At 42.7% G+C, this 23,574-nt stretch overlaps 1 protein-coding gene across 1 annotated transcript in view; it reads right to left on the bottom strand.

Annotated features, from left to right (window-relative positions):
* Positions 1-23,574, bottom strand: part of TRABD2B (TraB domain containing 2B) — a 249,856-nt gene that overhangs the window by 1,546 nt on the left and 224,736 nt on the right. Inside the window, exon 6 of the mRNA XM_057390513.1 lies at positions 18,169-18,438. Within this exon, the coding sequence (XP_057246496.1) occupies positions 18,169-18,438 (270 nt within the window). The remainder of the gene's footprint in view (positions 1-18,168; positions 18,439-23,574) is intronic.

Genomic DNA, 23,574 nt, shown 5'->3' with positions numbered 1-23,574 from the left:
CCAGGAGGGTCCAGAACACATCCTTTCCCWGTTCCACAAACCTTAAAGGATTTCCCAAGCTCCCCTTACACAACTGATAACCTTGAGCACAGGACACTGCACAGGTTCATTTCTTTTCCTGGCTTTAAGCCATTTTGGACAAATCACAAAGCCAAAACCAGGCTCAGTCTCTGTTAGGTTTCCCTGACTGTGGATTTGCCTCAATAGCAGTGTGATTGCTTATTGATTGTAGCTTGAGTTAGTACTTTGATTTGAATTTGCAGGTTGGAATTCATCATGACTCCCATGACACTGAAGGTCAAAAAGGTCCATTTACAATTGATTTGGAAGTTTAAGTTGTAATCTCCATTTCATAAAATGCCCCCACTGCATCCATTAATGGATGATCCATAATCCACCAGTTGTCACGGAGCAGCACAACCGAGCATGCAAACTGCACAGGGTGGATTTTGGACTTAAACCCCAGACATTCTGCTGGGGAACGAGGAGAAAAAAGGCAAACACCCCCTGGAAAAAAAAAAAAAAAAGTTAAGACACTAATATCTCCAGATTCTCTAAATCTTCCACAAAGGGGATTTGGAGGCATTGAAAATGACGCTCAAGTAATTTTTTTATGGGGTAAGAAGCTAGGCAGCTCTATAAATATTTAGCTACAGTGTCCAAGATCTTGACCTTGGAAGGAAAAGGTTGGATCTTCCRTAATATCAGATAAATGGAATAACATCTTACTTCAGACTCATGCACAGATACAGAATTTAGAAGGACTAAAGGCTTTTGTCTTCTTCTGTCTAAGCARTACCAAGATAGATTGTAGTTCAGATGCTTCAAATCACAAACTGAGAAGATCAGAGCCCACCCCGAAGAGGGCACTGGWCAACATCAAACCCCATGGACAATCCCTGCACATTACACTTCCCCTSAGTTTTGGGAGAATTCCCATAATTTCTTCCCTCATCCTTTATACTGCAACCACAGCTTCTGGGTGGGATAGTTGTTCTGCAGTTAAAAGTGATCTTAACTAATGTGCAACAAATTAGAGAGTAAAAAGAAAAGGCAGTCTTGAATTAAAAATTCAAGAATTGCTACATGGGAGCAGATAATCCATGTAAACAGTATTAGGATTCTGACAACGAGGAGCAGTGCTTGTTCCAAACTGCTGTGAGCAGAGAATTCTGAAATCAGGGCTTGTTGGGGAAAGTTCTCCAAATTCCCACGGTAACTGGTTGGTTTATGTCTTGAACTGATGATWTAAGACACAGATTTAAAGTTTCTGCTGTATTGCATCAAAACTGCTGCAGTCACTTAACACAAAGAGCTGATCTGCTGACTGAAAAAAAATGAATGGTGCTGTTTCAAATCTGCCTGGCAGGAATGATTCTGGATTAGGCACTGTGTGGCCAGGCTCCTGCAAATTCAGTAACATCAGTATGAACAGACAGCCCACAGTGAATACAAAGCATCATTAAAGCAAACTTCTGACAGAAAGAGGCACTGCACGCTCTGAGTAATCCAACACAAATGCAGTCATGCCTCAGTTTCTAATCCAGATCTCATTTATCCTGCTGAGTGATGATGTGGTGCACAGATCTGGCAGCAATGACAGTGGGATCACAACTCTGGGGYTCTTCCCCTACACCAGGTTTCCCTAAGGTAAGCATGAAAAGGCGCTTGTCCTCATTTTTGGTACTGATTGTCACGTTACAGAACTACAAGATTTTGCCCTAAAATAAATTTTAAACTACAAGGAAGGCCTGGTTTTCAATTTCAGTTTAAAAAAGAAATAATCAAAATGCCATTCAGACTTCWAGTTTGTGTGTATCCTGCTCTTGACACATTCTATGGGTTTGATCCTCCAGTAAGATTAAAGTTTCCCTTGCACAAACTGTCCTTCTGCTCCTCAGGGAATTTCTGTGCACCCAGGCTGGCCAGAGAACCTGTAAAAGCATCACAAGCCCTCTCAGCCAACTATATCTAAGGGATTCCTAAAGCAGYCTTAAATTAATGTTTTGTCAATTTGTTTCTGTATGATGTTTCTGTGCTCCAGTCAACTTCCGTAAGTGTTTTGGGTTTTTTTGGGGGGGTGTATTTTTATATGTTGTTGTCTGGTTAGTTGTTTTTTGTTGATTTTCTTTTCTTTCTTGTTCAAAGACCTGAGAACTTTTGACCACTTTCTCCTCATTTAATGAGGTTACTTTCTGTTTTCAAGACATTACATTTGTGTAAAAGCATTCTTGTTAWGATAAACACTGTTAGGTGGGGTTGTTTGTTTTCAAAAACTCCTTAAGTGCTTTACAAGAGAAGAACAGTGTGTTTCCACTAACATGTACAAAGCATTTGCTAACAGCAAATAAATCACAGTTTATCCATGCAAAACATTTTCTTAATGTACTTTTAGCTGACTGCCAAGGTGGTTTAGAGATATTAAAAGAGAATTATCCCTTTTACCGAATTCTACAAGTCCTTGTAAGACCTCTGGTAACTCGTCTGTTTGTACAGAGAATGGGGAGAAGCTTTTCCAGGAGTTGGTCCACCTCATTCCTGTACAGGTCTCTAGGGGGTCTTACTCTTGATCAGGGTTTTTCCCTTCTTTGGGGGCCCTGGACAGCCAGGTTAGATTATACCCTAATCTTAGAGGTGGCCCTGGTGTCAGGAGATGACTTCTGCAAACTCCCTCTTGAGCACATTTGCACGTGCACATAGGATCTCACTGACCCTTGGCCATCCCCTAMGGATGAAGCAGAGTCCCCTGAACTCAAGCAGAAACCTTCCTCAGGGAGGATTTGAGCATTCCTGAAATGAACACGGAGAATAATAAAAATGAATCGGAGATCCGTGGGATAATAATCTAAATTATTATCACGTCTTCTCTTGCCAGCCCAGGATATTCTGTATTTCAGTCTTTTGTGTCTGATAAAAATAYCTTTAATAAAACATTCCACATGATCTGCGGTTAACAGGCAACCACTGCCTCTGCTGTTCATACCTCTCTCYTTTTTGCTTCTGTGTAAGGGATTGTTTGAAAAACTTGGAAGACTCCAGGTACGTTTTAGCCAAATGACCTGCGGTATCATATTCATGAGCTTGTTCTTTTGATCAGATAATAGGGCAGTTTTTCAAATCAGAGCATTACTCATACATTGTCCYACCATCATTAGAATGTGTAAAGCTTTCCCCCAAAATGGGGCCTCAGGCACAGATTCYACTGAATGCAATTACACGATCCAAGTCCTCCAAGCTGGGGTTGTGCTGGAGCACCTTGATGATTTGGGAGCATTTTAAAGCTGGAAACTAAAACACACATGCAACCCATTGAGGGAATTTCTGCTCTGRTGTGTCTTGTGAGGACTTTGAGGGGAGCTCATAAATGAAATTTTAGCACAACTTGGTTCATCYATGCAAGCAGGGCTCATCTCACCACATGGGACACCACAGCAGAAGGACATGGGTTAGGTACAGGAGAGTCTTTCTGCCCAGATATAGGAACAAGATCGAAACTCTCCTGACATTTATGGCTAATCCAGTCTTAAAAACACGATGATAATAACAGCAATTCCAGAGTCTGTCCAGACATCCATTGCAGCATCTCACCATTGCTGATGCTCAGAATTACCGCCTAACATTTCACCAAACCTCCCTTGCTACAGTGTAAGGTCATGACTCGTCCTGTCCCCATGGACAGGTTTACTCCTTTCCTCTTCTCAGCATCATTCCTGTCCTCTTCTCCTCTTSTTTCACATATTTTGAAGATGTAACCATTTTTCACCTCAGCCTTCTCTTTTTTTATCAATTCACTCCGCCTTCTTTCACAAGTCCTCAAGTGCTTTCCCCCATCCTTTCCTCTGCTCTGCCCTGGCTCTGATCTGTCTCTTTTCTGTAATGAGAAGCCCCAAACTGGGAAGGCCTAGATGAGATACCACCAGCCCTGTGCTTGGTGCAGTAGATACCACTGCCTCTACATCTGGAAATTGCATGAAAAACAGGCACTCTCCAAGAGGAGAGACAGTATTTGCACTGCTTTTTGCCCCCAAACCACCTTCATGGTCCCAGGAGCTGTTCTGAAGCTCATGGAAAACTGATGGTTCTCTGAGGGGGTGAGGACCAACCCAATTATTGTGATATTTCTATCCATTTTTAATCTGCTGCCATGCCTTGGTGGTTCTGCTCAGGGTGGAGGAAGAAACCCTTTCAAGTATAACTTACAAAGTGTTTGGGGATTTTTCTGGATCAAAGGAGCTATGTAAACACAAGACAACTATTTTTAATAAATGTAAGCAAATGTTGACTCAGGCAGCCTTTCTTACAATAGCATCTGATGAAAGAAGTTAGATTGAAACCTGAAAAACGCATGTTTCAATTGAAAACCTAAAAAGCTAGTAAAGTGAAAGAAAATTTTTGAGTAAATACAATAATGACTGTTTTGCATTTGTGATTTGATGTTAACCTTATGATGGCTAGGGGTTTTCTTAAGTGATATTAAGCATATGCTTCCTGTTTCTTTTCAAACAAAATTTGCCCTACGTTTTTTTCCCCCCCTTTTTATTTAATGAACAGATGTGAAAGGCCTGATCACATTATTTTTCTGGTGATCAGAAATAATGTTCTGCAAGTGAAGACAATTATTCTTGGAACTAACCAGGCCTATTTATGTCAGCGAAATTTATTCATCAAGATTTGAAAAATACATCTGCTCAAAGCTCTGGGACCAACCCGCTGCAGTCTGTAAATGAGCTGGCTGGCAAGAGGTCTGACCACACATTTGAAAGGAAAGAATAGATGCTCAAATGAGAGTTAAAAAGAGTATTTTGGGGGTTAGAAAGTCCACTAGAAATATGTCACCAGGATTTAACTTTGAAGACCACTAGAGTGACCTTTTAAAGGAAATGTGAAGTCTCCCTGTCCCAAAATTTTCGTATTGTTATATCATGCGTTTTAGGAAGGGATTCTTTAGATCAAGACAGGCTCTGTTCCCCCCATTTTCTCTTCATCATTCCTTTCTTACAGACACTGAGGGATAAATCCTGCAGGATGCTGAGTCTTGTGGCCCCAGATGAGCAGGACTGAGCTTCCAGCAATAGCATTCACATCCCTACAAGTCAGCACATCCTAAAGCCCTTTGTGGGACCAARGCCAAGAGGCTCATGCTTTCACAAGGTTCAGTTCATTAAAAAAGAAAATAATAATCCAACCTGGATCTGATTAGGGTATGCAGTTTTTGGTCTGGAGGAGGCCACTGCTTATTTGCAGTAGTGTAGTAAACTGCCTTAGCATGTCTGAGTGAGGAAGCACTGTCACACTCTGCTCTGGGGCCAGCAGAGAARACCTGGCACGAGCCAAAGAAGAGCCTCCTCTCTGCTATTTTTTGGTTACCCCAGGGTCACTGAGAGCCTGGATCTCTGGCCACATCCCACAGCTGCACCCACACTCCCTGTGAGCAGCACAGCCACAGCCACACGATGGACTGAGGGGTCAGCACCAGCACCAGGAGCATTTCCACAGCCCTTCACYGTCCATCTGAACTCTGCTTCTGACAAGACTCAAAAGGGCAGTGCAGATACCCTGGCAGAGGTCCAACCCCCACCTCTGCTCTTTGTTAGGACCTCATCTGCCAGGATACTCAGGGAAAAGATGGAAAGAGAAGCTCAAGTTTCACAAGTGACTGGCTCTGAAAGCTGTGAACAGTGTGCCACGACCTTGAGCCATTGTCACCAGGTACTGATGGGCAGCTGGGCAGCAGGACACTGCACACGAGCATGGAATTAACCCTGCCTTTACAGAGAATCACAGGCAGCCCCTCAGCTGACCTGCCTTCTGTAGGATTTAAAGGGTGGCATTAATTGTGGCTATGTCAGATCCAGCCTAGTTGTCAGTTATTCAGCCATCTTCCTGCTACTGTTTCTAGGCAATAAGAACGTCTCCAGAGGACAAAGCTTTCCCTTCTGCTTCTGAAGATCTCTATCTTTGGAATTCAGGTCTCCTGAACCCCAGTTAAGCCTCTCTGGGGGCTCTGACTGGTAGGGATGCGTTCCCAAATTAGATTGGGATGGCAGGGTCCAAGGGAAGAGGAAAACTGCTGATTCTGCAGTGCAAAAAGCAGCAGGTGGTGGGACACAGCTCCCATCTGCAATCCCACAGCAGCTCCCCAACAACAGGCACTGCAGGGCTGCAACTGCTGTCCCTTCCATGGGCTCTTGGCTCTGGAGTTTGACACCAAGGAGGAGAAGGTGTCTCACGTGGATCAGGGGCTCCAGGGGGCTGTGATGGTGTAAGCAGGAGGAGGCTCAGTGCTGAAATGCAGCTCAGATTCCTCTGGTGCAGTTTTGGGCCYCTCTCAGGATGGGCTGTGGGCTGGAGGCCAGGAGATTTGGTTTTTATCCCCGAGTCACCCACGGAGGAACCATCAAAACCTCGTTAAATCACTTTACTGCTACGACTCCCCAGGCTCTGCTGTGAGTCRGGACCTTGGAGCAGTGCTGTGACACCGGCAGCATTAACCCAACSTGAAGTGTTTCGCAGGCTCTCGCTCTGATTTGCAGGTCCCTGTGGCTCAGGCCACCTGCACAACATCTCTGATGACAAATTCAGCCCTGGAGAGACACTGAGCTGCAGAGAGGCTGAGCAGGGGCATCCCAAAGCCACAGGGAGGTCACCTGCTTAAGGCAGAGTGGATCAGCTGCTGTGGGGCCAGAGGARGGGACAGGGATGGGACAGGAAAGGATGGGGCAGGGGGGATTGCTGGGTCTGAGACAGGGAAAGGGGGATTTTCTGTCCCAGCAATCAGCCTGAGGGCTGGGGAACACAGGGAGGCCAAGGTGGAYAGGAGGATCCAGCAGGTAGGGAAGGATTCCTGCACCTCACGGTCAGATTTAAGTTTCCTCATCCCCAGAAGACACTGTGCATGCCCCTTTCCAACATCCTGACCCAAAATCCTTTAGAGAAACCCTGCGAATGCAAATCCTGCACCCACACCTGTGGCTGTGGCAGAATCAGGCCTGCTGCTCCTTTCCAGACAACTGCAGAATGGTGTAAAAACACAGAGTGCTGTAAAAACCAATAACCTTTGAAGCACACTCTCTGAGTAATTACCCCATTCCCATCTAATGACTAAAAGATGTTATATTCCTTTCTGATTTGGCAACAACAAAGATTTTGACCTTATTAAAACCAGCCCATCAGGAAACTACATGTCATCCTTCAAAAAAAGAAAAAAAAAAAGAAAATAAAAGCCAAATAAGAGGTAAAAAAAGAAATTAAATTCTTTAAAATCCCCGTGAACAGTAATTCAAGATACTGTAGCTGAAGACCCGTGATTTGTTGCAGCATCTGGGTGGTCCCAGGACAGGAGATGACAACATTAGCTCTTTCCTCTGCCCTTCTAAGAAATGCTTTGATGATTCTCTAATATCCTAAGAATATCCCCTGTGATTGTGCAGTGGGACGAGGCATTCACAGAGCTGGGATAATGCATCCCAGTTTTACCCTGGCCCTTGCTAATATGGGATAGCTCAGAGCCCTTTGTTCCACCATCTCTGCACTGACATCTGAGCCAGGATGTGCTCACCAGAGTCCAAAYAGTGATGTGGGCTAGAAACCATCCCCAAACTCGCCCCCAGCTGCTGCACACATCTGGCTGTGTACCTGATTCGTGTGTGCAATTAAGGCACTCATCAGCATGGCTCAAATAACCACGGGTTTGTTCCACTGGCCCTTGCACAGATAATAACTGCAGTTACTGCAGCCAAAGTAAGCMAGAACATCAAGGGCACAAACACAGATGGGCTTGGAATTGGAAAAACCCTGCCAGTGAAGGTTTTTGGGTGACCTGCTGATAACACAGCACGTCAGGAGTTAATTTGATGGAGCTGCAGTCAGGTGGTTTTGAACCAAATCCCAAGCATGAGCAGAATATCTGTTTTTTGCCTGTATTTTACAAACTGCCTGCTCCACATGSAAAAGAATTTATAATTTTTGGGGTGGTCAAAACCATAATCCAAATTTTACATCTCGGGCTCAACCTTTCAATTAATTAGAACCAGAGTGACTCTCTCTGCCCTCTCCTCTGTGTACTCRAGTGTTTGTTTGGCATTGTGTGGGCCCTGTGACTCAAATATTTTTTGCAGATGCACAGAATTAACCATGCATGTTTAGATGTGCTTGGGGAACACATACATTCATGGAGATGTATATACTTGACCCTGTCACTTTTTTTTGTTAAACACTGTAAAAGATAGTGACTTTCCCCTCCAGATTTTAAAATGATTTAGAATAGGTGGTAGTGGGGAAATACCTAACACATYGTGTCAAATTAAGTATTTTCTCTGAGACTGTTCTCTAAGATAAAATTATTTCAGCTATGGAGATGTCTGTGCAATGTATTAAGGAACAGAATGAACAACCAAAATACAAACTAGCTTAAATGTATGTCCAATTCCAGTTGATTTTAATTTTCCTTTTCCTTCTCCCTGTTCTTTTTCCATCTCCACGTAACAGTTTTTCTCTTTGCTTAGTCTATATCACATTTTTTCTCTCTAATACTGGGCTCACTTCTTGCTCACTGCTTGTATTTTTTCCAGTGTCTGTATTAGAAAGAATAATTAAGGTTGGGTCAGATCTTTGAACCTGTTATTTGGAGAARTACTGAATTCAAGCTTSTACCACTGAAAAAAGCACTGGCTTMTTTTTCTTGCCAACAGMCTCACTTATAAAATAAAAAATRAAGGTTCATAGAGCAGATCTACCAGGCAGAAATGCCACAGACACTGAAGTGCTGCATTGCCCACAAGATTTGGGTTCCTCCTGCTGCTGGCAAAGCAAGCACAGAGATACCAGCCACAGCACAAACTCTTCTCCTCAAGCCCTTCCAAACTCTCAGAAAGGCTGGAGATGCCATCAGTGGCTTATAAAAAGATGCAGGGCTGGAAGAACTGCAAAACCTTTCCCTGCCGGGTGTCACAGCCCAGACCCTGAAGCGTCTCTGCAGAATTGAGCTCCTGAGAACGTGGAGTGCAGCACATCTCTCCATGGCACTGCCTCCTGAGGCATCCCTGGCACCCAGCAGCTCCCAGRCACCAAGCCTGGCTCCCCCAGCCTGGGCTCAGGCCCCAGGTATAAAGCTGACTTTGTTCASTTAAGTTATTCAGGAATTGCAAAGAGGTGATCTGAGCGAAATCTGAATTCGGCCTGGCATTTTCATAATTGCAGGAACCCRGCTTTTACAGCATTAAAACCATATGAATTCCAATAAATCCTACTTCTCCTTCATTGCAGTGAGTAACTGGGCTTGGAGCAAAGCTGCCCTTTGGGATCCTGCTGGGTTTCCATTCTGCAGTGCACCCCACGCTCCTGGGAGCGTAAGGGAATCCAATTTCCTCCCGATTCACTCTACAATGAATCTGTCTTATTAGATACCACAATGTAACTGTGGTTAAACCCCTCCTATAAATGTAGTAATGTGGCCTTACTCCCTCTCATACTTTTCCTCACTTCATCTTCCAGGGCATGAAACTCACTAGTCAGAAGGGGAATAGCAGAAGCAGAAATAAATCTCATATCCCTTATCTTTTTCCTCTGGGCTAGCACTGACAGTGCTGTGCATTTGCACGTCCACTGAATTTTAAAGACATTTCTCTTTCTTTTCAGTAACTCACCAGAAGATGAATTTTTTTTTCTATTTTATGGACTTTATATAACTCTGGTAAGAGGAATAGCAGATTTACCATTTTGGGGGGTTAGACAGTGCTAGATATATAGGTCACTCAAATAAAAAAAAATCCAACTTGGGTTTGTGCTATTTGAACATGTTTCTGGCATTTTTTCTCCTTGCCAAAGGAAAAACCTCTGTATCCAGAATTGCAATATGGGGAGTGCAGGTGCTTTTCTACCCATTCATGTGCTTGAGGAATCCAACTCAGCCTGGGCATGAGCCCATTCAGCACTTTTTASTGTCTGCAACTGCAGTCAGACTTGTGAGTTAACACAAACCACGCTCCTCACCCACCCCAAACTGCAGGGTAARTGTGCCACTGGGTATTGAATTTTCCCTGCCTGTTAAACCAGACTTCTTTTTCATCTGAGTGAACATAAAGAGTTTTGTAGAGCTGTGTTAAAATCCAGTTCAGGTTTAGAGGAATTACCTGAGGGTACTTGGTGCATTTTCCCATCTTACCTGTTTGGTAAGAGCCAGATAACTTTTATTTTTTTTTTTTGTGTGTGTGTGTGTGTGTGTGCAATAGATAATACGCCATGAGGAGTCATTTTCAAAGACTCCAAGACGCCAACGCTCAGAGCATCTGGCTAGTGGAAGCCCTGGACATGGAAAATATAAATGTCAAGGCTCATATTTATAAATTGGAAGGGCCATGATGATATCTGCTAATGAGTTTCTTCCAGAGCCCATTTACTGTATGTGGTTATTCTCAGGCAACAACAGAAACGTGCGTGGATCACACGCGTGCTCTGCCCTCCCTTCAGGAACGCACGCTCCAACAACACACAAACGCTCTGTTCTCACCACACAGAAACACAAGTGTTTGCAAACCTCACAGCAAAGCTCTCGCATACCAAACCACAGTGGGACGCACACTGCTGGAACACACTAAAAATAGCCAGGAAAAAGCCTTGCATTAACACAGAAAACAGTCAAACTCACTTAGCGTTAACTCTTTCGGTGAAATAAGCACTCTCCTTTTCTGCCTCGCTCCACAGGAGACACCCTGTGTTATAAATCTAATCTAATCTAATTGTTTTTGTGACTGAATAGTTGTGGATGGGAATCTCAAGACTTTAAACAAAGTCTAACCTATTTGACCACAGCAGCTCAACACTAACATTAAAACATGTTATAGGTAAAATAAACGTGCTYCTACATTCGTAACCACAGGCACCTTTTCTGCAGCTTAGTGCCAACCAAGWGCATTTCTGACACCTGAGAAATATAAAACTGATCCAATGCATGAGCAGAAAGSTTTTGCTAATGACTTATTATTGTAGGTGTCTAGACCACAGCTCACCTCAACACTCTTGCCATTGCCCACCACCAGAGAGGCTGCCCCACAAGGCTGCCAAGTTGTCAAGAGAAGGAAAAGCATCAGCAGAAAGAGCCTGGACTGCTTTATGGTATCCATAAATTTAGCAAAGAATGGATTCCACGCTCTCTGTCCAGTCTGCAGTACAGGTGGACACACACAGCTGTGTGAAAACAGGAAAAGCAAAGATGATGGTTAAAAAATGGAGAAGGATGTCTGGCTCTGCTTCCGACTACTGCAGCCTGCATTAATGCCAGGTGACAAGGATGTATGAGATACAAGTGAGACACGTCCCCACCTCAAAGGGGTTCTGCTGAAGGCTGCAGGCTCCAAAATACCCTACTTTAGTTGGCACAGATGGATTGCAAAGTGAAGTGCAGTGTTTGTGTAATCAGCCTCCTGCAAAGTGAGCTCAGAGAGATACAGGTGAGTGCAGTGGATGAAGATGGAGATTCTCCAGGGGCCATACAAGCATGTGCAACCAGAAATAAAAAAAAGRCAGGTAGAAAGAGCACTGGAGGAAGAGAATATTTAAGCAGGAAATGGAGAAAGATGGAGCTGCAAAGTTCACAGGTTGTAGGAGTCCTGGCAGTGGATGAGGAAATGAGGCTGMGAAACAGCGCAACAAGTGGGGATGTGCATCACAGAGGAAGAGATTATCTAAACTCAGCTGCTGCTGCTTCTTGAAACTGAATCCTAAGCAAACATTTTGTTTGTGCTGCATAAGCCAGATCTCAGGCAGCTTAATAAAGCTAGCAATGGTAGGGCTGTGGCCAGCCCCTGTCAGAAGTACTTCAAGCTGGGACAGATATAAATAGACATTATGGACTGCCTTTACTCAACACATCTCAAATGAAAAGTAGAAAACAGGAAAAAAAAGTGCTTCACAGGCTCTATAAAACATCTTGCATTGTATTTTCAATCTTAATCAGCATTGAGGAGGAAAGAGCAGAAAGTGCTCTTGGATATCCAGTGCTGAAAAAGACCTCATTGTTCAAAAATCCTAACTTGTGTGCTCCAATTTTGTTACTTGTTCGCCTTCAGAAATATGGATTTAATATTCATGACCGATTTAAATTTCACTAAAATAAAATACCTAATGCATTACCAATAGAGAATTTAGTTTAATGATGCAAAACTGAAATCCATACACAAATTAYGTTACCAAAAGACTTCTGTGTTCTTTAATGATTTTACTTTCAGGTATTTATAGCTTTCATTAAAACAGTGTTTGCATACTGCTACATATGAATTGGTCATACTGGTGCTGAGACACCTAAGCAATAGTGAAAGTAAACATGCAAGGMTTTTGCCTGTTTTTCTCCAAATTTRTCTGTGTTTGCTTCATCACACAGTGGCAGCACATTATTAAGAACAGAACTAAGTAAAACATGTGGATCTTTTCATGTGYTCAGCAGGTAAAAGTGAGGCTGCACATCTTTTCAACCCCATCTGGAGGATAACGAATTAACTTTCTGACTTTACAAGGGGAAAGAAGTTATCAGTCACRGCCAGCTGACAGGGAGGGTCTGTTAGCATGGAGATGCTACAGGTTTGGACAAGAATGTCAGGACTTCCTGTCATTACTGAGATGCATTAGAGAGTTGTGTGCTGAGCCCRGGTTCCACAGCTTTAATTAATATATTCTGTGCACTCTGACCAACCYGATAATCCAAGAAGCCTCAATAAAAACCATCAAGGGAGGGAGGATATGTCATCACCGTATCATATGTTACATTCAGGAGATTCACCTCTTATTTTTGCTGCACTGAATTACATGTGCTGCTATTTTACTTTCACTGGAGTGAAACTGAACTTTCACTTGTGTACCTGGGGCTGTGCAAAGGGCACGATGAAAGAACTGCCAGTKCTGGTTTAAAGGAGGCACTGAGCCATCTGCTCACCTTAGAGGGGCATGAAATGGAAACAGGAAGAAATTAAGGAGGGGAAAATGCAGGTTTCTCTACACTTGGCTCTCTGCTCAGAAGGAGCTGAGGATGCCTTCAGAGAAGCAAGACTGCRTGTCTGAGAGAGGCAGACATTGCCCAATTTTTATGAAACCTGATGGATATAAATGTCCAGAAGAAGATATTTCAAGCAGTTCAGCAGTGCATCAGTTGGTCCTTTTTTTCCCCAGCAAACTAGGAGAAGAATTTGTGCCAGTTCAAGATATGAAAGTTCACCTTCCACCAAGGAACCGGGAGGGAGAATTTGTCCAGGATGTGTTTTGGGGACACTTGGTGTGACAGAAAGGTTTTGCACTCAAGCTGACAAACCCTGAGGTTTTTTTCTGGTGACTGTAGATATTTGTTGGCCGCATTCTGGAGCCTGGGGGCACTCACTGACAGGGACTGTGATCAGGAAATGTGAAGGAGACGCTGCTTTYTTGGCTGGAGGAGGCAGGGATCCCCCTCCCCACGAGGCACTCCCCGAGCAGTGTCCTGACCAGGGRGGCAGACGGGGTAATTTAAACAAACAAGGCCCCAGTGATGGAAATTTCAAGCTCAAAGCTACCATATGGAGGGAAATCATCTGACCACAATTTACCTGTTAGACTTCAAAGGTGTCTAGGTCTCCTCTAAATAAAAGCAGTCTTTTCTTTAATGAAGTTAAGTACTGTATTTCAGCACCATGTGTTGTGAAAAGGAAGCAATTTGGATTAATTTACTGAAATTTACCTTTCAGATGCAGTTAAGTGGAATTAAAAGTTTGTCTGAGTTGACAGAGTTCTGTTTTCCATCACTGCATTGTCTTGAAAGAAAGGATAACAGGCTAAGTGCTTAAATTCCATCCAAACTGATAAGGTTCACTCTGTACAGGCAAACTCAGTGTAGTTTATTACACATTGTCTCCCTTCATCCATCACTGGTATACATATTTYCCCCCCTAAAACAACTGCTTCTTCCAAAATAAATTGATATTTGTGATGTTATTACATTCATCTGGGGTTGAACAGTCTGCACTGGGCTATCAGAGAGCTGCCATTTCTACTTACAGGAGGAATTCATTTAGTTTCCCACTAAAGGCAGATTTTGCAGGGCTGAGCTTACATCTGGGACAAGACTTTCTTTCTTTCTCATCCGAGAACAATTCTTTTCCTTTAATTTCTTTCCTGTGGAAACGTGTGTGTCCTTAGCCTCTCTGCAAACACCATCTTCACCCAGATCTCTTCCTGGGCAGCACAAATTAACTTGCCCATTACATCCTTTCTTCTTTTTCTCTTCCCACCACGGTACTCTCTTTCACATCCCCTCGCTGCCATCGCTCCTTCCAAACCTCACCCCTCCTGAAACACCCTCCCAGTTAATAACWCCCCTCCCTCCTTTTTCCCAGGATTTCCTCTCTCCTTGTTTCAGGTCCCAGGATAACTCCCCCCAGCAGCTGGGAGAGGTTCTCTGTTCTCTTGGGCTGGTTTTSTTGGTAGCTCTGAACCATTTTTTTGCTACAACAAAGGTGTGATCCTGACCTGGCCTTCACAGACTGCTCTGAAACCTCCCAGGCATTTTCTATTCCTTCAATTAACTGAGAATCTCATCACAAAAAGTCAGTGAATGATCTGTAATTAATTATTTATATTACAAGGGGAAGCCTAGCTAAGACAGTGTCAACAGGAACAGTAACACTCTGCATGACAAACTGCAGCCTTCCAGCCTTCCCCTCCCTGCTGCCCCAGCTGGTTTTTGGCAGTAGGAGATGGCCAGGGCTTGAGTTTTGTCTAAATTCACATTTCTCCCAAGTACAGACATATTTCTGCAAAATCAAGTAGTTAAGGAAAAAAAAAAATCTTGCTACTTGAAATCTCCATTTAGTTTTGATTCTTGACAAGCCATTTCAAACAGAAACTGCAGTCAGGCAGGACATTTTCAGTTTGTTTAGATTTTGGGGGAAGGAGGCAGAAGGGAGAGGAAACCACACATTTCATCAGCATTTTTTATTTTTTAATAGCCTTCAGTGTAGCCAATTACCCAGGAGATCAGCAAATCTTAGCTCTGTCAAAGACAGGGAGGAGACAGAGCAGAAGATTTCTCATCCTCCACAGCAGTCCTAACCCTCCAACACACAAATCTAAACACTGTCCACACAAGGGGTGCCAACTCAAATGCCTCAGCTGTTAAGACAGAGCAAAAAGAAAAGGACAATCTCCAAGGTATAACTGCAAGTAAATACTAATAATGATGTGTGGTATTAAATGATGACTCATTTTTCACGAGGTCATTTCRGATTGTAGCTATAACCTTGGATCAGACCCGAATGACTGTGAGAGCTTAAGTCTTAGTGGAACCATTAATTATGGATTTCCTGGCTTTTATAGGTTGGAGTCAGACCTTTGATGTTCCTTTAAGATTGTTCTCCTGTGTTCATTTCCTTTGTTTCTGTGTTGGTAGCTTAAGAAAACACCCTAAGATTTCCATGGAAGTGTATGAGATCGCCTAGAAATGCRCAGTCCATAAAAGCCCTGCAATTCATGGCTCATAAAGTCCTCTAATCCATGGTCAATAAAGCTCTGGAAAAGAGCTGTATGAACCACAGTCATTTCACAGTTCAATGAGGTTCATACAGGAATCAATAACCTGGTTTAAATTCCCCTGGATTTYTCCTCCACCTGTATATTTCTCTTTGACTTTTCAGGTTGAAAGGCAGCTCAAACAGCTGAATTCTGGAGACCTCGCATGGAAACAATGAGCTTTATGCAGCTTTCCCCCAAAAGCCATAACAAAGACCTAAATCCCTTTACTTTGTCTCAAATGTGAATAATTCCAGTTTCAGGTGACAACTGGTGAGTTAGGAAACTGGAAGAAGGACCATTTGGAAATGGAGGGCCATAGCTCAAGGTAAGAGTAAATGCAGGAACATAAATAAATGTTCTATGTGCTCAGTCCATATAGAACATGGGCGATTCCAACTGAAGTATATGCAAAACCACAGTGGATTTATGGGACAGGCCAGAGTGAGAACTTCCCAATACACTGATTACCCTTCAAAAATGAGTCTAAATGCACTGTTGAAACATTATTGAGGCAATGCAAAGAAGTCCACGTTTCTCTCTTGCACAGGTAACACTTCGCTGCCCATATGATCAGCCACCCTGCTTGTTTCCTCCCCAAAATGATCATGACACAAGGCCTGCTCACAGACACACATTCCTGCTCTTTCCCTGCCAATCAGAAAGGAACCAGTTGGAGAGAACTTGCTGTTTATTGCTTTGTGCAGRGTCCAGCTTGCAATTAATGCTGATGAAACCCAACTGCCAAAAGCACAATATGCAGCAGCTGGTTTATGAAAGTTGAGACCCCATCCAATTTATGGGGAAACCAGAGCTGGTTGYGAGTCTCTGATTTAGTGAACAGTTTGTATTTTTTTGTTTTGCTCTGTTTCCAGGAAAACACCAGAAGTTCCTCCAGAACTGTCRAAGCACTAAAACCATCTGAAAGCACTAAGGCAGGCTTCCCTTCTCCCAGGCTTTCCTCATTTCTAGGCCTGTGATCTCCCACTAATATCTCCCTGGGATCTTTCAGCAAGGCAGGCAACACACAGCGGCTGCTTCATCACCAGCATGGGGGCAGCAGAAACTTGAGTTTCCTCATCCCAATCTCCATCCTTATGAAATGGAAATAGAGGGATAAAAGGTGATTTGATTCAGATGAAATCTCACAGGAGCAGAGAGAATTTAACCCTAACCTTAAGAACTACCTTTTAAATACCTTTCCCAGGAACATTTCTTAATAAAACCAGCAAAAGGCGTGAAAATCCATAAGCACCGCTTTAAACTCTCAACATTTCCACTGCCAATATCCAATATCCTTTCTGGATAGACAGGATAGGGGTAGGAGGACTGTGTCCAACTGCCAGGCTCCCACCAGATCTATTTAAGCATCTCACATGAGGAGCTGGACAAGAGACCCTTGTGAAATGCTGGGACATCGTGGGACATCACAAGCCATCAGCCCTCAGGCAGAAGGACAGAAAAGTCCCTTGAATCTGAGACAATCAGCTGTGTTGAACCAAATGCCACTTAGTTCATGTTTAAATATCCTCTGTGGAGAGGATCCAACCATYGAACATACTTTGAAAAGAAAACACATGAATCCTTCTTACAAGGCTGGCACTGACCTCAGAAATAGCCTTATTACATTAAGATTAATATGCACCACCTTAATAATAGCCCTTACATCATTCACCCTGAGAATACAATAAAATACAAAAAAAAATGAGGTGACTGTTCCATTAAAGAGAATTAATAAAATAATAATAAAAAAATCTGAAAACACAAAGATGTGAAGATTTTTCTTAGCAAAGGGAGAAACGTCTGAGAGACTCACAAGAAATTTAGGTGCTAGAAAAATGAGAATATATAATGCTCAAAGACAACCATTATATGTGTAGGTGACCAGCCAGTTCCCAACATATTACTTAATTCCTTTCTCTCGTTAGAAGATCTCTAAACATTGTGGCTGTTTATCTGCCCATGACTTGGCCTGGATAAAGGSACTAAGAGCTTTAGAGGTGGGAGAATAAATTGCCCCGGAATCCTAAAAGCACACATTGAGAAGCCCCGGTCAAACATGAAGGCTCTTATTCAAACACTGAATGGGAGTTTTTAACCTCAGACCAAGATTGCACTGGCCACAGAAAAGTGYCTACCTCCATTCTCTTCACATAGAGGATTTTGTTAAATACTTCATTTTGCTTCAGTTTGCCRTTTTCAATGCAGTCTGAGATGTTAAAACATTTCAGCCCCAGAACACAGTTAAGAAAGTTGAAAGTCAGAATCTTAAAAACTCCCAGGAATACTCTGCATGGTTGGAAAATGGGCTGAAACCTGATGGTACRGATTGGAAAATAATTATTGGAAGAAAAAGGACAGACACAGAATATTTTCTATTGTCATCCCTTTCCTGTTTTTCACTCTGACAAATCTTTGCTTCTGCGTATTTCAAATACTTTAAGCATTASTTTTTCTTCTCCTTACTTTCAGATCAGATGTGCCTACGAGTTTTCCTCCCAGCTCTTCAGTAGGCTACACAAACATCACYTCACTCCCTGTGCCTCTCAGTTAGCCTCTGTCCAACCCTCCTTATGGATTAATCAACAYGAGCTGGGGTTTGGGAGGAGAATCTCTTTGGGAGAGAGAAGAGCTGTGACTCACCTGTCTTCTATCCGCACCCAGAGGTCRTTGAACTGCCTCTGGCGATGGTGCTTGTGCTGCTTCTTGTGCCATTTCTTCTGCCTGCCAAACTCCTCCAGCTGGCTGATGCTGTCGGGCAGCAAGAGGTGAGGGGACAGGCTGTCCTCCTGGTCCATCTGCGGGGGTTTCAGGGAAGGAGATGCCAGTGGGACCTGCTCTGAGAGCTGCACAGGGGGCAGGGCTGTCACYGAGGGTCCCTCCAAGGCTGGGCTTGTCTTTGTCGCCCTTGAACTGCAAAACACAAGGTTTAAATGTTGGATGAGCAAGAAGGAATGGTKTCAAAACAAAGGTGAAAGCAGAGGACTGCACTGCTCGGTGAGAGCCCCTGAGTGCTGAGAAGTGTGGGGCAGCAAGTAAAGACAGCAGTGGTGTTTCCTAGGAAGCTAAATAAACTAAAAAATGGGGAAAAGGAAGTGGATATACTATTGCTGTTTTCTGGTATTTTTAATTGCTTCTTAGAGGCCATGGAGTCTGTGGTAGGGGTCAGCGCTGCCTCCCATGCTGGGCTGAAGGTCAAACAACAAAACTCTCTCTAAGATGGCAAATTACTCTCTTTGAGGAAGACAGATACTGAATAAAGAGAAGCTGATGTTAAATGAATGAGATAACACAAGTTATCTCATTATCTCCTCCTTATTTTTTTTTTGTTATTTTTCCCCCCAACTGTGGATATCATCTGTAGAAAACAATGTTTTAACTACAAAAAGAATTACGTCTCCTCACCCATTCAGGACTGGGGACAAGGAAGCCCAGAGTGATGCCAGAAGCATGGAAGGAAAGCTGCTGGGATGGGATATGTGAGACCTGAACCCAGCAGACAGTGGAGAAAAAAGGGAGTAAATGACCTGTACAAAACCTCCTTGAAACAATTCTGACAGAGCTCTTCATTCCTGCTCAAATATTACCACCTCTCATACACGACTGGAATGATGCAGAAAAAGAGCTTTTATTTTTATCTTCTAGAGTTTCACTGATYTTAGAAGAAAGTCAATATAAACTCGCTCCTTTGGTATGCAGCCATGTGAACTTATTGTGAGATAAGATAGCTGAAACAAAAATCTAATAAACCAGGACTGACATGAAGTTATTTTTCCCCCCTAACTTCAKTAGAAGTTCATATTCAGTCTTAATTGCAAGAACTTTTCCTGTCCCTGGGATGGGCCAATGAGTTGTAGGTACAGAAAATGGGAGAGAATTAATAGGCAATATGAAGCTGTGGTCTGCAAAACTATTTCTATTGCATGGATGCTATGACTTTTATGACAGAAACAATTAAAGCCACGTGAAAAATTTTGCCTCCTGAGTAAAACCAGTAAGACATTTTAATGAAAAACTAATAAAAATCCTAAACTTCATTGGTGACAATGTACAAAATGTGCCGCAAGTGAAACCACATGTTTCATTTATGGAACATTTTGCTCTCTTCCAAAAAAGTCACATCTACTACTAATGGAAGCTCTTTTTCTTTTTTACTTTYTTGAAGTCTGTTACAATACCAGTCATGATGGTCACCTCTGCATCATGTTCCATCCAGAAGTCCTTCCAAGAGYTAATGACAATTAATTATTGCTACTACAAGACTCACAGGCAAAAACCACAGCACCTTTGACCCTTGTAGTTCATGAAGTTCTTCAGAGACAATACAACAGATAGAGAAAAAAGGAAAGCTTTTAAAAACTAATTATAAAATTCTCCATGGTTGGTTTTATTAATAAAATACACAAGAAAATCCCATTTTTCCCTTCTTTTCCCAAGCTTTTAGACTCCAGTGAGTCCYTTTCAAATTCATTCATGCTCACCCCATGCTCTATTTTACATCACAGACAGATCTGCTGGTTCTGAGGTTTTTTTTTCCCATTAAGACTTCCTTTCATGTTTCATGTTGAGGGTGAATCTTCACCAGTACAGCAATTTTCGGAGAATTCTCCAATGCCTTTAAGAATCCCTAGGCTGTGGCTGAAGCAAAGCCATCTCCAGACTCACATAAATGGAAAGGAGCTCACAGRTTTGCACTGGGGGGGYCTCTCRGGMCACAGTGGAGAGTTCTTAATTTGTATTTGACCACGATGGTGGATCAGTGAAGTATCAACACCCAAATGCAGCCATTTGGCAGTTTGGAGGGTAACCTAGTAGATTTGGACAGAGAGTTTAGGAAGGCAGAAAGGACCTGAGCCAGTCCCTACAGACCCCATRAGGGTCCCTGAATGGGCAGCAGCCACCAGTGGCACCAGGAACCCACCAGAACTGAGCTGCAGCCAAAATTTCTGTTCCCACTGACTTCCTTCTCTGTGCCTCATGTTGTGATCAGTGAGGAATTCCCTGGGATGCTGCAGGCAGGAGCAGCCCCCCACTTTGCCAGCTCAAGGCTGGGGCTGCCCTTTGATTCCTTGAGTGGTCTGAGGGATATCTGAACACGCACTTTCCACCTTTTAGCACCTACTATTTTCTTACACGTGTTTACCTTGCCCTGAGCTCCCAGTACACTGGAACCAGTAGAGAGGTGTTTTTATGGGTTGAGATTTTACAAACCACTTAAGACGACTGGCAGCTCCCTTCTTATTAAAATTAATGACTTTGGGCATCAAAATCCCAATGGTGGCTTTGAAAGTTTCTGGCTTAATTGTTTCCACTGCCATCACATGAGCCACAGGTTGTAAACTTGATATTTCAGAACATTCTTTGGGAAGAGAATAAATAAACACTGGAGAAACATTAAAATGCTGTAACCTAAAGAGGGTTATAAACTAACCACCAGTATGTTAGAGTTGAGTCRGGGGGAATAGCTCCACTGTGGCAAYTGYRTATTACRTTTGGTTGATGTTTGYTCCATTAYTCCTGCATTAATATTKTTTAAATTATTAGTAACTGCTAATAATTGCACCAAGAGTWAAGAGTGACTGTTGAAGGCTGTATGTTGATGCATGCTTGCTCCTCTAAAAAAAAAAGTTACTTTAAAACTGATTTAATAAATCAATTATAATAATTATACTGTATTTTATATAGATATATAATTACAATTAAAAAAAACCCCAACAAATATTATAAAAATACAATCAATTATCAACCCAGTTATTTCCAAATTTGACTGTTATCCTACAGACATTCTACCACAAGTAAAATCAAAATGGAATATGGATACTTCATCCAAATATAGTGTAAGAATATCTAAAGATGTTAATTTAATGTAAGATGATAATTTCCTATAAGATGATAATTCYCCCATTGATTTCTGTAAAAAGAATTATTAGTAAAAAGGGCTCACATTAATTAATAAATTGGATCTTTTCCTCAAAAAATAAAGACAAAAACCTGCCATCTGCAATCAGATACCTGGACAATCGATCTCTGCATCAGTGAAGCTTCACTGTAAAAKTCAACTGCTCATTTCATGGACTATTTGGTGCCTTTCCCTGGTCTCGGTCTCTGTGCACTCTGTTAGCACAGCTGCATTGTATGAAACCATGGGGATATAATGGACTTTTTTTTCCATTCCTTCACTACTGCTGAGACAGCTTTTCAAGATACATAGTTATTTTTAAAGTCAGGGAAAAAAGCAAGGCTAGTTTTCAGTTTGCAAGGCCACACTGCCTTTTCTGAAGAAAGAGTGAGAAAGTACCACCCAAATATCTTGGTCCAAACAAAGATCTCAAAGATTTTTCATGAATAACTTGATACRATTCCAGGCTTAGAGGTTCCACCCATTTTTAAATGTATCATTCTCACACAGGGTGGTCTTGGAGAAACTGAAATTATTTCTTCAGGCCCTTAGGTGGGTTYTTCTCATCCCTGACCTTAATTTCCTTCCCTGGGATGTGCAGTCCTGCAAAACAAGTTCTCTAAAACAACAAAGTGCAAATAAGAAAACTTTGGAGTATTAGCAAATATCCTATGTGGCTTGGTCCTAAGGTACAGAAAACAGTGAAAACAGGAAAACATTTGTTCTTGCTAGCTCTYGAAAACGCTTAATCCACAAACAAAGACCTCTGTGGTTTTCTTTCACTTCTGGTGAAATTTGCCATYCTTTTCTAATTCTTTTCAAGAATTAAAAGAACCAAACAAAACATCTAAGTAGTTTGGGCTGAGCTGGATGCTCCATTAGGCTGTCTCAGCATTTCCCTCCCTGCCTTGTGGTCTGCAGTGTCACTCTGCGCTGGCACTGACCACCGAAAATTGACTCATCWGTGGGATTTGTTAGGGTTACTGAGTGGATCTGGTCACAAAAATGACATTAACACCATCAAGCCCTGCAATGTATTATTTTCATCATTCCCAGGCTTAAAACTTCACGGGTCAGGCAGGGCAGACCCCAGTAATACCTCTGCTGATGGCACTCATCTTGCAGACAACAAAATCATCAATCTGTCTTTTTTTTTTTTTTTTTTTTTTTTTTTTTTTTTCAGGAATCTTGCAGTAGCATTTCAGTTCCCTCAGATATGTGCAGAATCTTCTGAAATCCCAGCCTGCCAATTCATTATTTGCATCCTGACTTTGCAGCACGGGCAACGGGAGAGTTTTTCTCAGGAGACTGCCACACTTTGCATGGGCTTCCAAGTGCAGCAACGGCCCTGAGGTTTTCTTGCCTCAATTCTCAGAATTGTCTGACAAAGGGAGATTTTGTTTCATGGAGAGAGAAGCTGCGGTGATTGTGAGGAATGTGTGATGTGGCAGCTTCATCCTTATCCCGGGATGCAGCCGGACGATGGCCAGGCAGCGAGCTAAAAGCGTTTTATTGTGGATGGATKCTCATAAATTGCAGTTGGGGTGTCTTTGTCGAGGCAGGAATTCGACAGCCCCTCGCTGCCCTCACCACAGGCCATGGAGATGTTTGCTCCTGGCTCTGCTCTCCCTACACAATCCCAAAGAGTCCTGCACACCCACAGAATGGGCACCGCAGCGTCCTGTCCCACAAGGGGTTTTGCATTTTTTTGTCTCTTCCACGCTAGGATGAAGCTCAGATTTTCAAAGCTCTTGGGAGAGAAGCAAACAAAAGAACAGAAAAGCAGCAGAAATCCTAACCCAGCCCTTCCAGATATGGCAAATACGGACTGAGAGCATGGGCTCTCACATCACCAGGTGACACCATGGACATAATCTCCTTCAAGATGAAAAACATAAATATATTTTATTGCAAAAGAGAGTAACTCCAAAGCACAGATCAGAGAGTTAGACTCTCCCCATACTTTAACTTTATCTGAGCTGCTTCAGGCTAAGTGCTGTAAATTACTCAGGATGAATTTGGGCTCAAGAGACAGCAAAAGAGAAATCCCTGATTACTGCTGTGAAATCCCTGATTATTCACTCAACTGATCAGCTTAATTACAATGAGCTTATTTTATTTAGGATGTAGTTGCCTTAGGCCTGTACACC

Source organism: Malurus melanocephalus, unplaced genomic scaffold, assembly GCF_030028575.1.
Source record: "Malurus melanocephalus ecotype Western Australia unplaced genomic scaffold, MMel_1.1 scaffold_28, whole genome shotgun sequence".
NCBI classification, from domain to species: Eukaryota; Metazoa; Chordata; class Aves; order Passeriformes; family Maluridae; genus Malurus; species Malurus melanocephalus.
Note: the sequence above shows the minus strand (reverse complement) of the source record. Positions and strands in the feature narration are given on the sequence as shown.